The sequence below is a fragment of the Lagenorhynchus albirostris genome, chromosome 1, assembly GCF_949774975.1.
Source record: "Lagenorhynchus albirostris chromosome 1, mLagAlb1.1, whole genome shotgun sequence".
NCBI classification, from domain to species: domain Eukaryota; kingdom Metazoa; phylum Chordata; class Mammalia; order Artiodactyla; family Delphinidae; genus Lagenorhynchus; species Lagenorhynchus albirostris.
In genome coordinates this window covers 13,960,843-13,976,902 of record NC_083095.1, presented here as the reverse complement: position 1 = coordinate 13,976,902, position 16,060 = coordinate 13,960,843, and the positions used below count along the sequence as shown (strand labels likewise).

General features: G+C 47.0%; 1 protein-coding gene across 5 annotated transcripts in view; it reads left to right on the top strand.

Annotated features, from left to right (window-relative positions):
• TDP1 (tyrosyl-DNA phosphodiesterase 1) overlaps positions 1 to 6,257 on the top strand; it is a 74,164-nt gene extending 67,907 nt beyond the window's left edge. For all 5 annotated transcript variants that reach the window (XR_009534756.1, XM_060120995.1, XM_060121307.1 and 2 more), the window contains one exon: positions 5,937 to 6,257. Coding sequence is in view for 4 of the 5 variants with exons in the window: in XM_060120995.1 (XP_059976978.1) it covers positions 5,937 to 6,010 (74 nt within the window). In the remaining variant the exon portion in view is untranslated. The remainder of the gene's footprint in view (positions 1 to 5,936) is intronic.
• Positions 6,258 to 16,060: the final 9,803 nt, after the last annotated feature.

Here is a 16,060-nt window from a genome sequence, read left to right as displayed (position 1 = left end):
TCACCCCGGAGGAGATGCGTAATCGGGACAAGCTTATTAATTTAAAATGGCAGATTCTTATATCACTGTGGCTGGCGTATTTTCCCCTGGACGGTAGAGGCCTACACAGGTAGCCAGATTGTAATCTGTGGTTTTTGAGAGAAGGCTGAATGTGAACAGGGGATTTGGTTTTTGATTTGGTAAGTTTTGATGATGCCACCCCATTAATATTCCAAACTCTCGGATTCCCTAACGGAGTCAGCCTTGCCCCAGTGGGTCCCTTCCTTCCCTGGGCGATGCTGGTTGGGTTCTAGCTACCCCCCCCCCGCCCTCACTCGCCCTTTTGGCTTTTGTGGTGAACCAAACCTGCCCTTCTGATGGACCCATTTCTCAGATTGTATTGGCACACCTGGCAGAGTGCATCCTGCCTCGCCCAGGTGACTTCATCTCTCTCTTATCAGTTGTGTGGATGCTGTTTCGGAAGGTATTCTTGTTCCCTTTCTTCCAAGCCGTGTGCGGTTTTCTGAGTCCTCTAAATGTGTTGTAAGTTCACACACGTTCACTTTTCACTAGCAAGAGGTTTTACCAGAATTTCAAGAAATCCGTGACCACTCCTCCCCACCCTCCAACCCACAGATGCTTTAGATCCAGGCCGTGTTTATGTGCCAGACAACTTATGAAGTGACCTTGGGCAGTGGCTTGTATTCTCTAGGCCTTAGTGTCTCTGTTTGCAAAATGAGAACATGAGAGTGCATAGCTCACTGTTGAAGAGTGACCGAGATATGGTCTAGAACGCGTCTAACCCAGCGTCCAGCTCAGAGTTAGCAGCTGATTTCTGTTAGCCATTGTTTCTGTTATTTAAAATGTCCAGTTCAGTTATAACAGTGGATTGATGGCCATCCCTCCCCCTCCTCCTGAAGAGCTGACATTCAGAAGAGCCTGAGGCTTGTGCAGGACAGTCCCTAACCCAGGACATGACCCAGTGAGTGACCTTCCCCCCTTCTGGCTTTGCGCTACACCTCTGTCTTCTCTCCCTTTCTCTGTTCTTCATGTCCCTCACCCCTACCCCCAACCTGAGTGCTCCTGAATAAACAGGTTGGAGGTGGGAAGAACTAACTGTGACAGCCTTATTTAGGCTTAGCCTCCTGCAGTCTGGCCTCAGGCATTGTACCTCCCACCCGCAGCCAGGAACCTTGGCTGGAATTTCACCCCCTCCCTTTAATACTAATCTCCAAAGGACTGTAAAAGCAAGAATGGAAGAGGTAGAGGAGCCTTAAAAATATCCTGAGGTTCCCTCAGTTCCACTAGAAAAAGCATTCCCAAGAACTTAAATGTTTACAACTAGGTAGTGTCTTAGACCATGTAATGAAAATGGTAATCTTTTTATTTGACCAGCAAGCAGAAGTTTTCCATTGTTTAAGTGAGTTTTCTATTTTTTACGCATTTCCTTTGAAAGACATATGCGAGAGAGACTGGAACATTTTAGTTTTTTTTATCAGTACTATTTTACCTTCCACACTGCTTTACTAGCATGTAGAATAATGCCAGGGATTCAGATATCACCATTTCCTGTAAAGCCAACATTCGGGGGAGTCATGTGCACCTTAAAAAAGGCATCCTGGGCTTCCCTGGTGGTGCAGTGGTTAAGAATCCGCCTGCCAATGAAGGGGACACAAGTTCAATCCCTGGTCCAGGAAGATCCCACATGCTGCGGAGCAACTAAGCCCGTGCGCCACAACTACTGAGCCTGTGCTCTAGAGCCCGCAAGCCATAACTACTGAAGCCTGCATGCCTAGAGCCCGTGCTCTGCAACAAGAGAAGCAACTGCAGTGAGAAGGCCACGCTCCGCAACGAAGAGTAGCCCCCACTCACTACAACTAGAGAAAGCCCGGGCACAGCAACAAAGACCCCAACACAGCCAAAAATAAATAAATGTTAAAAAAAAAAAAAAAGGGCATCTTACCAGTGCTTGGAAAAGTTGAGTGGTTAAGAACATTTCAAAAACACTGTATTTGGGACTTGCCTGTTGGTGCAGTGGTTAAGAATCCGCCTGCCAGTGCAGAGGACACGGGTTCGAGCCCTGGACCGGGAAGATCCCACATGCTGCGGAGCAGCTAAGCCCGTGCGCCACAACTACTGAGCCTGCGCTCCAGAGGCTGTGAGCCACAACTCCTGAAGCCAGGGCGCCTAGAGCCCGTGCTCTGCAACAAGAGAAGCCACCAAAATGAGAAGCCCGTGCACCGCAAGGAAGAGTAGCCCCCACTCAGCGCAACTAGAGAAAGCCCGCACACAGCAACGAAGACCCAACGCAGCCGAAAATAAATAAATTAAAAAAAAAAAAGCACTGCATTTGAATAAGTGATTTTCAAGCCACTTCAACATATATAAGATCTTTTTCAGTATTTTTTAAGTCGGGAGACTATAAGAAAAGCTTAGCAGAGAAATATACTAATGTGAACAAATCACGGTTGGATACAAGAGACCACCAGACATCCTGACACCAAGAAACTGATCAAATTAAACAAAGACTCAGCTGCAGGGGTACCTGCTTCATGCTTGCTGCTTATCCTCTCTCCCCACAGGTGTATCATTGAGAACCTGCTGTGCACAGATACCAGCGAGGTGGTTGGAATAGATCAGTGAACAAGACACACAAATCCTTGCCCTCCTTGAGTTTATATTACTCCTCCCATGAAAAGTTACACGTACTCAAACCCATTTTACAACAGGAACTGTGTTTTTAAAAGAAAACTTTTACAAAGCAAAATCACTAACATTGTAAATCACATACTGTAGCATGCAGTCCCTGACCACAGGGACACACAAAGGGAACCATGCCCCCCAGGTTGTCCTTCGTCCTCCCCCACCGTGGCCCTAACACAGGCCTCACCCGGACTCTCACCCGGACTGTGCTGCTCTTTATTTCCCTGGTTCTGCACTCCTCCCCCTGGATGCCATCTTCCACGCCGCTGCCAGGCTCCTCTGATCGTTCCCTCTCCTGTTTTAAATCCTTTCATCGTATTCCAGAAAAAAAAAAAAAACAGGCGATTTTCATCCCCTTTAGCCTCAGATCCCAAACAGATTCTGTGAAAATCACCGTTAGAATTTGACAAAGGTGCACATTGCCAGGCCCCAGCCCAGACCTACTGAAACGAGCTCTCCAGGGGTGGGTCCCAGAAAAACATGCCAGCAATTCCCACATCAGCCCAGTCAGGGAGCTGCTGCACAGACACAGTGGGGTTCAGCGTCCCAGCAGCAGGGCGTGCCTGCTTGTCTGCTGCCCCCTGGACCGTTAACTTGAGAGGCCTTCATGTTTGGCTAGCGGAGTACCAGGCATCTAACCAGCACTACCAAGTATTTCACATACACATGTGACTGTATCATGTGAGGCAAGTTGTTCTCTCACGGGACAGTTTAGGAGGATTGCCTAAAACAGGCCTTCATCTGAGCCAGTGAGTGGTAATGGCTGATTTCCAGTAGTAATGGGTAAAAAGGCACAACAGAATCATAACCCCCCTCTTTTCGCCTTCCTCTTGGCCCTTTCTGTGGCCTTCCCCCACGGTAGTGGAAGGCCTTGCAGCTGGCATGGAGAGGCTCTGCCCGGGAGGTGCAGACATTTGCTCATTTATAAAGCAGAGCCTCGGGGATTTGCCAGGAGCGTGGTTTCCAGGTCCTCGCTTGGTCATCGTTGGCTAAATTTGAGGGAAAGGAATAGTCATCCCTTGGTATCTGCCAGGGATTGGTCATGGTCCCACCTTGGATCCCAGAATCCACAGATACTCAAGCCCCATAGTGAGCCATCCGTATCTGCAGTTCCACATCCCCAGATTCAACCAACCACTGATCGTGTAGTGTGTATTTACTGAAAAAAATCGCATATAAGTGGACCCTCACTGTTCAAGCCCAAGTTGTTCAAGGGTCCACTGTAAATGCAGTGGTGGTCTTTAAGTTACAGCCTCACTGGCAAATGTCTGTATCACAGATCTGCACTGGTGAAGAATCTCTCTAATGGCTATTCATATAGCAAGGAATGGGGGGTCTTCTGCCTGGGGGATGAAGCAGAGCAGACATTGCCCAACAGAGCAGTTTGCAGGGAAAGAGGTAAATAAGGGGAAGTCCAGCCACAGAAGATGGTGTTTCCAATGGAAGAGAGTGGGTGCTTTCTTAAGGCCAGTGAGTAGCCGCGGAGTCAAGTTGCCAGCCCTGCTAGTCCCTTACCTCTTAAGAAACTTAATTACCAGAAAGTGTGGTTTCATGCTTTCAAACCATCTCAAGGCCAAAGGGGAGAGAACAGCGTTCTGATAACTTGTTGCCATCTTTGGCATTCTTTTCCTGCACTTCCTGCTGGGAGCTTCCATTTGCATACTTGCCCTGTGATTATTCAAAACAAACAGCGAGGCTGGGTGGAAGGAGCAACAGATACCATTGTTTGCCGGGTCGGCCTCCAAGGTACCGTCTGCCTCTGTTCAAGAAAAGGAGAAGCCCTCCCCCGGGGCTGCGGGCGGTGCCAGCGAGCAGCTGCTGCAGTGGGATGGTCCATCTCAGCTGACCTGCCAAGTGGCCAGCTTACTATAAGCTCGCAGCCCTTCCATCTCTCTGTATTTCTCAGAACAATAGTATGGGGGGTTATTTTTAATCCTTGCAGTGTATTTATACCCTACCCATATATTTTTTTAATTAAATAATTTATTTTTGGCTGCATTGGGTCTCCGTTGCTGCCCGTGGGCTTTCTCTAGTTGTTGAGAGCAGGGGCTACTCTTCATCGTGGTGCTTGGGCCTCTCATTGCGGTGGCTTCTCAGAGCAGGGGCTCTAGGTGCTCGGGCTTCAGTAGTTGTGGTGCACTGGCTCAGTAGTTGTGGCTCACGGGCTCTAGAGCGCAGGCTCAGTAGTTGTGGCACACGGGCTTTGTTGCTCCGCAGCATGTGGGATCTTCCCGGACCAGGGCTTGAACCCATGTCCCCTGCATTGACAGGTGGATTGTTAACCACTGCGCCACCAGGGAAGTCCCTACCCCCTACCCATATTATGATGGTTCTTTTTGAAATGGTTTGACTCTGGCAGCCATGTGTGGTAAAAGAGATTTGTTCCAATTTTTTCAATTTGTGAAACATCAGTTAAAAGGAAGAAAAGTTCACACATATTGAGCACCTACAACATGCCAGGAACTTTCACAGATGTTCTCTCATTCATGCTTCACAATAATCCTGGGAGGTTGCTAATGTCATTACTTCCCATTTCAGAGATAGGGAACCTGAGGCCAAAATCCACATGCCTTCCTCAGGCTGCAGAGAAGGATGGAGGCAGGATTTGAGCCTAGGTCACCTTTCCGTTGTACCATTCCAAGGCTTGTTGCTTTTCTCAACGTGGGTCTACGGTCATTGTACAGAGACCTTTCTGCCTTATCAATCACTAGCCTTAAGTTACAGAACAAAACCATTTCAGGGATGTGATGCTGGGCCTCTTGGTTCTGTGCGACCGTGACCAGCTGCTGAGAGCAGAAAAATGGCCTTTGACTGTACCCATTGTCACTGTTGGTTTCTCCAGGTTCTTAAAAGAAGAAAATGAGCTGCCCTCATTTGTTACATTCTCTCTGTGTGCAACACTGCATCTTGTGCACTACACGGGTTTATTTCATTTAATCCTCCTGACAGCTCCACAACTTAGATACACATAAGGAAACTGAGGCTCAGAGAGGTGAAGTGACTTGTCAACGTAACTGGCAAGCCAGCATTCACCCCGGGCTTCAGCCTGCTCCCATGTTCACTCACCCGTGTCTTAACATGAACCTTTACTACAAGCTCTTACCTGTAAGGGCTCTGGTCGGGGCTTGATTCAGAAAAGGCTCTTCATGATTTGTAGACTCCGGCCCATGAGTAGTTTTATCCTGTCAGGTGGGTGAATTTTCTGTAATCCTATTTAAATCAGTATTATACTTATGTAATTTTTTTTCCCCCAGATCGGCCTTGGATTTGGAACATTCCTTATGTCAAAGCACCAGATACACACGGGAACATGTGGGTTCCCTCCTGAGAGCAGTAAAGTACTGTGAAGTTGACGTGTAAGGCATTGAACCCCAAACATTGGATGTTCTTGTTTGCACTGGGTGTTCACTTTTCTTAATGTTTTACCTGCCCCCCTACAAAACTCTTTGCAAAAGTCGAGATTTCAAACACAGATGTTGGTTATCCTTTTAATGACCATTGTTAACATTCTCACTTTAAAAAATTATATATTTTCTTAATTCCCTTTTCTATGCTTTGGAATGAAAGCTATTAAACTTCACCACGTTAAAAGAATATATAGGTGTAAAATGATCTTCCTAATGATGAGGACTTTTCACGGCGGTGTCGGCGCTTGTGAATTGAAGGTTGACTCGTGTCAGTTGTGCTCTGTCAGGAGAGGTGCTCTGGATTCAGCTGGAACTTCTCAGAGCAGGAACGTGACCTCTCACCCAGCCCTCTCTCAGCTTTCTGAGCTGAGAGGGAGTTGGGGTTGCTGGAGGGAGTCTGGGGTGTGTCGGCTGGTGCGGCTACCCCGACGCCATGGGCCGTGTTGACGGTCGTCACCCTGCAGCTTTAGACGACGTTTCATCCCCCCTGCCCCTGGCCGTGCTGGCTTCCCTCCCACTCAAGGACCACCTGCCCTCCCCTCACCCATTCCCCACAGTGCACGGTGTCTCCTCCATCCCCAAAAATGTCCACAAAAGACAGCTCGCAGGATCATAAAAAAGCACACAAGTATTTCACTCAGAAGAGCCCCTGAAAGGTGAACTGATTGGGTGCCTTTAATTCACAAGTGAGGGAACTGAGGCCCAGAAAGTTTCAGGACGTCCCCCAGACCCCAGCTGCCTGGGTCAGAGCGACGAACATCTTCCTGCTTTGTGTCTGTGTGCCCTTCACACGCAGGATCGCGCTCTCCTCAGATGACTTAGAGCCTTCTCGTTTTTTCTTCTGCGTGAGGCTCATTTCCAGGTTGTCATCAGCTCCTTCATCATAGAATTTAGAATGGAGTTCAATGTTAATTTTGTTTTGTTTGGGGTTTTTTTGTTTTGTTTTGTTTTGTTTTTTTTGCGGTACGCGGGCCTCTCACTGTTGTGGCCTCTTCCGTTGCGGAGCACAGGCTCTGGACGCGCAGGCTCAGCGGCCATGGCTCACGGGCCCAGCCGCTCCGCGGCATGTGGGATCTTTCCGGACCAGGGCACGAACCCATGTCTGCTGCATCGGCAGGCGGACTCTCAACCACTGCGCCACCAGGGAAGCCCCAATGTTAATTTTGAAAGATTTTTTTAAGATACTAGTTTTCCAGACTGTTCCTCAGAGGCCGAGGATGTTCACATCAGAAAGCTGCTGGGGTGGGTTAGGGACGGGGGCTCCTCCCTTCTCCTTCTCTGATCAGAGGAGCCTTCCTTCACCACTTTTATATATTGGGTTCTCTAAAGGATACTATCTGGGTGGTTTTTTGTTTTGCATTCTGCTTAAAAACATAAAGTGAAAAGCCACTGAATTCGTTTAACCAGTTTCTTCCACTGGTAAGAAAAGTTAGGCTTAATCCTTTTCGCACCCTGCCTTCTACTTCAGGGGCATTCAAACCCTGTATCAGATGAGCCCAGCTGCCTTGGAAGGCAACAGGGAAGGTGCACTGGACTGGTAGTAGCGGTGGGGCCGGCCCAAAGCAGGAGCCCAGGAGTCTGAGCTGGGTGTCCAGGGGACTGCCATCAAAGACCTGTGATTCCCACCAGCACAGTGGTCCGTCCTGGGTGGGCATGGGGGGAGTGCCAGCCTCCAGGCAGCAGGGGAGCATCACAACCGCCGCAAGTAGTCGGCCAGCTCCGGGCAGGACCCAGGAAGCCTGGGCTGCTCGGGGCCCGGGCCCAGCCAGTCAAAGGATAGCGGACTCGGGTATGTGGCTCATCTGATCCACATGACTGCAAAGTGGGTCGGAGCCCAGAGCTGGAGTCAGGCTGCTGGGCTTTGAATCCCGGTTCTGCCACCACTTCTCTGTGCCTTGGTCCCCTCACCTGTAAGATAGGGGTGGGGTAATAATCATTCCCGTTGCAGAGGCTCATTGAGACTGTCCAGTGAGTTAGGACATAAAAGTACCTGCACAGAGTGGGGACTGTACAGGGGACACCCTTGAGTCATTAGGCTTATCCTCATTTTCCTGATAAGGAAACCTGGACTCAGACAGGTGAAGTGCTTGTCCAAGGTCACACTTCTAGAAGGTGCTCTCACCAGTGTTTGAACCCAGGTCCGGCAGCATCCAGAGCTTGTTCTGTACTTCCAGGGGGCCCAGGCTCCCGGGCATTGTGGTGGACAGTATCCCAGGAGATGGACCATTTTCCCCCAATCCACTGTGGACAGATACTTTTATAGGATACAGGATCAGGTGCTTGGATGTCACAGCACTGTCAGATTGCTAAGAAAGTTTCTAAATGCTCACTTTTACTTTCTGTACTCATCACAGGCTGGCCTGGTCCACAGCCACACTTGGAGCGGCACCCTAGACCCAGCAGGGACCCAGAGTGCCCTTCTGGAAGCTGAGACAATCTCTGTAGGATGGGCTGGTTAGGTACATCAAGGTACAGTTAGGGGAGGTCCAAGGTCAAGGGGCATGTACCCAGTGGGTGTGCAGGCCCAACCCCGGAGAGCTGCCTCCTGTGGTCCTTGCCCTGGTCAGCATGGGCTCAGCGAGGCAGGGCTAGGCCAGGCCAGTGTAGTACCAGGTCAGTACCACGAGCTCTCCGGGCACAGTTGATAGCACATGTGGAAAATAAAATAATGCCTCAAGAGTAATCAACATGGGATTGATTAAATCCCATGAGGTTCAGCAAAACAAGAGGTTCAACCCCATCTGGTCCTTTTATTAATGTGACTGGCTAAATTACCCAAAGTGCTACAAAAAAGCATCATCAACGCCTGTTAATTTTTTTTTTAATATTTGTTTAGTTATTTGGCTGCGCTGGGTCTTAGTTGCGGCACGGGGGATCTTTGTTGCGGCATGCGGGATCTAGTTCCCTGATCAGGGATCAAATCCGGGCCCCCTGCATTGGGAGCCCGGAGTCTTAGCCACTGGACCACCAGGGAAGTCCAAACACTTGTTAATGTTTGAGGAAACCACTTCTGTTATTCTCAGGTTGGGGTTCAACAATTATTTCTCCCAACTCAGGAAACCCTCGCCTCCCTCTGTCTGCCGTAGCTGCGTGCCACTTTTTATCCTTTTTCCCCACCTCCTTCCTTCCTTTCAGATCTCATGGAATCACTTATCCAGTGACTTTATACCTGCTGAGGGCAAACTTCCGTATAAAAGAATCCACCCTCTTCTTCGCAAGCTGCCCGATACGGGAGACTCATCTGCTGAGTAAGGAGTTTCTCTGCATGTGGACGAAAGGAACCTCTGCCTCTTTTTCTTAAAAAGTTTTATCTTGTTCTTTTGAAATCTTACCTAGCATCCTTTTACAGAGATGGACATGTAGCCAAAAATCTAAATGAGATTTTCATATTGGACAATGAATTTCAACAGTATTCTAAATGCTTAAGCATTTAAGAGACCCTCCCCAAACTTTTGGAGGCAGGAAATTGTCATCCCTGACACTTGGTGACTTAAAGGAAGTCACTTGGCATTTAGGCAGGAGGATTCCGTGTCCCCTCACTTCTCTGGTACTCTCTGGTGAAGAGAGGAATGATCTGCCACCAGCTTCTTTCTTGGGGGAGGGAGGGAGATGGGATTTTTAAATTATGTTTTATCCTCATACTCCTGGGAAAGGAGGCCTAGTTTTAACCATAGTTGATAAAAATCAGCCTTAGAAGTTCACTGATTTGGAGACTGTATTTTCTACATAATGTAATAGCTGATGTTTCCTGACTTCTTCCTATGTTTCAACTCCTGTACTTAAGTGCTTGTTTAATCCTCACATCAGCCTTCTCTCTTTTTTTTTTATCTTTATTGGAATATAATTGTTTTACAATGTTGTGTTAGTTTCTGCTGTGCAACAAAGTGAATCAGCTATACGTATACATATATCCCTGTATCCCCTCCCTGTCTCACCCTTCTAGGTCATCACAAAGCACCAAGCTGATCTCCCTGTGCTATGCGGCTGCTTCCCACTAGCCATCCATTTTACATTTGGTAGTGTATATATGTCAAAGCTACTCTCTCACTTCGTCCCAGCTTCCCCTTCCCCCCGCCCTGTGTCCTCAAGTCCGTTCTCTACATCTGAGTCTTTATTCCTGCCCTGCCACTAGGTTCATCAGTACCTTTCTTTTAGATTCCATACACGTCCGTTAGCATATGGTACTTTTCTCTTTCTGACTTACTTCACTCTGTATGACAGACTCTAGGTCCATCCACCTCACTACCAATCACTCAATTTCATTCCTTTTTATGGCTGAGTAATATTCCATTGTATATATGTACCACAACTTCTTTATCCATTCATCTGCTGATGGACATTTAGGTTGCTTCCATGTCCTGGCTATTGTAAATAGTGCTGCAATGAACATTGTGGTACAAGACTCTTTTTGAATTATGGTTTTCTCAGGGTATATGCCCAGTAGTGGGATTGCTGGGTCATATGGTAGCTCTATTTTTAGTTTTTTAAGGAACCTCCATACTCTTCTCCGTAGTGGCTGTATCAACTTACATTCCCACCAGCAGTGCAGTGAAGTCTCCACTTCCTCTCCAGCCTTCTCTTAAATAACATCCATAAGATCCCACAGTGAGCAGCAGCACTAAGCCTCACTTTCCTGGTGTGGAAGTTTTCTTGTGTGGAAGTTATATAGTTGTCCTTAATAGAAATTATTAATACCACATGACTTCAGATGAACATGGTTTCTGCATCAGATTCAGTATGCTTAAAATGAGGATCTTAGATTTGATTTTGTTGCAACTTTTTTTTTTTTTTTTTGCGGTACGCGGGCCTCTCACTGCTGTGGCCTCTCCCGTTGCAGAGCACAGGCTCCGGACGCGCAGGCTCAGCGGCCATGGCTCACGGGCCCAGCCGCTCCGCGGCACGTGGGATCCTCCCGGACCGGGGCACGAACCCGCGTCCCCTGCATCGGCAGGCAGACTCTCAACCACTGCGCCACCAGGGAAGCCCTTGTTGGAACTTTTTTTCCCACATGAGAGTAAAAATTCACTTTCTAAGAAACAATGTCTAACATCATTTGATCCATTGTGAAACCATTTTTGGGTGATCTAAGTGATTCAAATCTTAAGACATTTTGAGTTCCCCCCGCTTACTGTAGAGTTAGAGCTTTAACTAACCCCATCCTCGAGAAATCCTTGAGAATACTTGCTTTTGACTGAATATGTCAAAGAAAAAGGTTAGATAGGCATTCTTTTTTTACATTCGTAAAATGTAGCAATTGTGTTGATGCCTGAATGATACTAATTGTAATGATAAAGTATAATGACAGAAGTCTGTACAGGAACTCAGTGACTGGCAGAAATAAATTAGCTTAACAATTGTATGGAATTAAATCTAAAATTCTTTTGATTATGTGCTAACACGTGTTATGCACAGGTCACATCCCATTATGATTAAATTTTTGCCGAGTTTGCCAAGTTAGTAGCCCACTTATTTCAAGCAATATGCAGGACAAAAGTACTACAAACAAAACTGTACAATTTCTTACTGAATTTCTATCAACTAGTAAGTTATATGTCTTAAGTGGCCGTTGCTTACATAGTAGGATTCACAGGCAGAAACAAAAGATGAGGCCAGAAAAGGGGCTCCTGGGAGATGCCAACAGAGCAGCGTAGAGGCAGGGACCACCTCTGAGCCCCGTCTCTGTCCACCGGTCCCTGAGGAGTAACACTGACCCACAAGTACTGAGTACTTGCTGTGTCCCGGCTACTGTTCTGTGACTTATGCATATTAACTAACTGAATCTTCATAAGAACCTGATCAAGGAGGCATTATTATTATCCCCATGTTACACATGGGGAAACTAAGATGATTTGTCCAGAGAGAGTCACACAGCTGGCAAGGGGCAAAGCTGGGATTTGAACCCAGGCAGGACTGCTGGGAGGAGCTGGGCAGCAGGTGTGGCCAATGCTCCAGTCAAGGAGCAGGGCTCCCATTCATGATTTGTAGCTGTAGCTACAAAACCAGGTGCACTTTCAGACACTGTAACAGTGCACGGTTGGCGGGACAGAACCCGCTGGCAGTGCACAAAATCAGCCACTAAATGCCGCCTTAGCGTGCAGGGCTGAGCCACTGCAGTGTTAAAGCCAGAACCCGGCAGTGGAGCCGGTTCCTTTCAAGAGAGAACATCGATGGCTGAAAACTTTGCCTTGTTGAGTGTGTTCTCTTCAGTTCTCTGAAACCTGGCGTTTCCACTGACTCAGTAGATCTAAAGCACAGAAAACTGGCGGCGTAGAGGATGCTGGAGGGGGGAGGGCAAGAGGCAGCCCAGGAAGTGGGGAGCAGGGATGTGTTGAAATGAGGGCACCTCATATATTTAAGGAGGGGTGACGAGTAGTCACAGAGCCAAAGCATTGCAAGTCTGGGTACGATTAGTAGCCCAGTTTTTACAACAGAGTTCCAAGCAGGTCTCTCAGCGCAGAATCCAACTGCTGTGTATAAGTTACACTTTATTCTCTCTAGGTCTACCAGAAGCTCTACTGAAACTGCAGTCTGATTAACGTTAATCGGTCAAAGGCACTTGGCTCAGTTTCTCCTGTTCCCTTTGTAGCAAGGTTTTCGGAGAGCCCCATTGCAATGGCCAGTTTTCTTAATACGCACAAAGAGACTCTCAGAAGGGAAAGGCAAAAGAGAAATTGCATCCGTAGGGAATTTATTATGGGTTATGATAGTAGGTAACTTTATATACGTCATCACACGTGGGGCAGGTTATACCTCATTTTATAAGAGGGAAAAAGTAAGGTTCAAGGTCACAGAACTAGTGTGTGTCCCTTTGTGGCCCCAAGGACACAGGTGATGCCACTGTGCGTGATCTGGGTGGCTCTGTGTTCATAGGTTCTTTAGAAATTAACATTATGACGGCTGAATGCTGATTTTGTTTTCTTCAGATAATTGACATTACTAAAATTTAAAAGCCTCTGTAAATATTTGTTATTTAATAATACTTTATTAATATTTTTACGAAAGATGACATTAGTCAGGATGCTTTTACAGTTACAGAAACCAGATTAGTTAGGCTTAAGCAATGAAAGAGACTTCTAACACGAGTCTAGCAAATGCCAGAGGATCATAATGTAACCAAGTCTACCTTCAAGTCTCAGCTCTGCTTTCCAGAATCTGGACATCATTCTCAATCAAGCTCTCTCCACCTGGAGGCTGAAATTCCCACTCCCTCACCACCACCGCACGCTCCAGGATCCCATATTATATCCGGCTAGTCATTTCAGAGAAAACAAAATACTTCTTTCCCAGCTGTGCTGGCCAAAGTCCCCTGACACGTCCGATTGGTCAGGTTGAGTCATGTGTCCATCCATGATGCAAGCACTCCAGATCAGAGACTGCCCCTGCTGAGGAGGGGGCAGGTGCAGAGTTCACCAAAGACAAGCGGAAGATGCCTGAGGTCCAATCCAGAACAAGTATCTCTAGGTGAAGTATTAATATTGTGCCAGAGGAACCTTCTTTATGCCTTGCTCTTAAATAATGTGTGCAGGCATGCAGATCTTATTTGAAAGTAAAAGGATGCCACTAGAGATTATCATACTAAGTGAAATCAGTCAGAAAGAGAAAGACAAATACCATATGATATCACTTACATGTGGAATCTAAAATATGACACAAATGAACCTATCTGTGAAACAGAAACAGACTCACGGACATAGAGAACAGACTAGTGGTTGCCAAGGGGGAGGGGGTTGGGGGAGGAATGGATTGGGAGGTTGGGGTCAGCAGATGTAAGCTAGGATATATATAGGATGGATAAACAAGGTCCTACTGTATCGCACAGAGAACTATATTCAGTATCCTATGATAAACCCTAATGGAAAAGAATATTTAAAAAATATATATGTGTAACTGAATCACTTTGCTGTATAGCAGTAATTAACATTGTAAATCCACTCTACTTCAATTTTAAAATAAATAAATAAATAAAAGCAAAAGGAAACCAAGAAGGAAATTTTAAAATCCAAGTTTCTCAAAAAAGCTGGTTATATAAGTGAACCCTTGTAACTTGAGTGTTCTAAAGCAGTGATTTTTCAAACTTCGGGTCACAACCCTTTAGTGAATCATGAATCAATTTAGGGTGTCATGACCAGCACTTTTAAATGAAAGATAGTAGAAATTATCTGTGTGTAGCACAAAGTAAGGTTATTATTTTTTTCTTTCTTTTTCTTTTTGGTATGCGGGCCTCTCACCATTGTGGCCTCTCCCGTTGCGGAGCACAGGCTGCGGACGCGCAGGCCCAGCGGCCATGGCTCACGGGCCCAGCCGCTCCGCGGCATGTGGGATCTTCCCGGACCGGTGCACGAACCCGTGTCCCCTGCATCGGCAGGCGGACTCTCAACCACTGCCCCACCAGGGAAGCCCCAAGTAAGGTTATTTTTGTTTCAATTTGTGTGAGTGGGTTCAGGGTTACAATCTAAAATGTATTCTTTCCCAGGTTTGCTAGTTCACCCACTCTGAATGAAGACAGATGGTCACCTGGGTGCTGACTTGAGGTTTTACCAAAGCCTGAGCAGTGACTCACTCTTCATTAGAATTGTCTAGCCCCAGCTCTGCTCCCTCCCGCCATGAGACCTTAGGCAAGTCATGTGATGCCTCTGAGTCTTCATTTTCTCATCTGTTATGTGGGGCTAATAGCTATCCTTCCTGCCTTGTGGGATTGTTGTAAGAATCAAATGAAATGGGGCTCCTAAGCACTGGTAAGAACTCCCTCAATGTAAATTGGAACGATTCTTGGTAAGTACCAAACTGGCAGTCTCTCCCTGGGGCATTTAGAGAATGGTTAACTCAAGTGTAAAAAATAAAACCCACGCCTTCTGAAAAATTAGCTACTTGCCACAAATATTGCTCCTTCACCCACTACTAAAGGCAGGTTTTTCTGACAGATGGGGGTAGATTGAAGAGTCCTGGATGCAGTAGGGTGGCTAGTAGGCCTCTGGATTCCAGAGGCGGGGGCTCTATTTTCAAGGGAGTCTTTGTCCGGGGACCCAGGCTCTCAAACGCGCCCTGAACAACTCTGCAGAGCTGACCCACATACTTCCTGCCCTGAAAGCACGGATCCATGTTGCCTCCTGCCTCTGGGAAAGAGGGGTCCTCCTGGAGGCTGAGTTGGGACTGAGGGTGGGGTTGGGAGTCCATGTTCATGTGAACCCCACGTGTGAGTTGACCCTTCGGCCCTGGGAGGAAGTCCATTTTACAAATGAAGAAACTGAGGTGCAAAGAGATCTGTGAACTGCCTACAGTTGCCTTCTTGAAGACAGAGGGAGGTCCTGCTTCCTGAACGCCTCTGATACCACAACAGCCTCAAGAAATGGGCGTCTTTACTTGTGCTTGGATTGGCAGAATCTTCCTTAAGAGAGAGGAATGAACTGTGTGATCTCAGCCACTTACCTCTCTAGGAACAACGTGGGAGGAAGCACTTAGGAAGAGCCCAGCCTAGCCCTGGTTCTGCCCTTCCATTCCATTCTTCTCTGGCATTCCAGGACACACTTGGCCGTGTATGACGTCTCCCCTGGGTCTCTAGTTCCTGCTCTTGGTGTGGCACCCATCCCCTGCCCAAAGCAGAGCTGGGTGGCCTTAAAAATAAGTGCAGCTGTGGGGAGAGGGGATTGAATGCATGAGGGAACTTTTAGGGGCGATGGAAATGTTCCTAGCATGATGGTGGCATTGGTTACACTTTACAAAACCCCTTGCATTATACACCAAATTGGTCATTTTTATTGAATGTGAATTATAGCTCCATAAAGCTGCTTTTTAAAAACTCAAAGAATGTACAAGCTCAGATATGTGCATTGTATGTAAATTCTACATAAGAAAAGATCAGGAGCTGAACTCTAGTTATATATATACTGAAGTATTTAGGGGCAAGTGTATTGATGTCTGCAGTTTATTTTGAAATGCTTTAAAATAAGGTGTATTAAAGGACGAGTAGATAC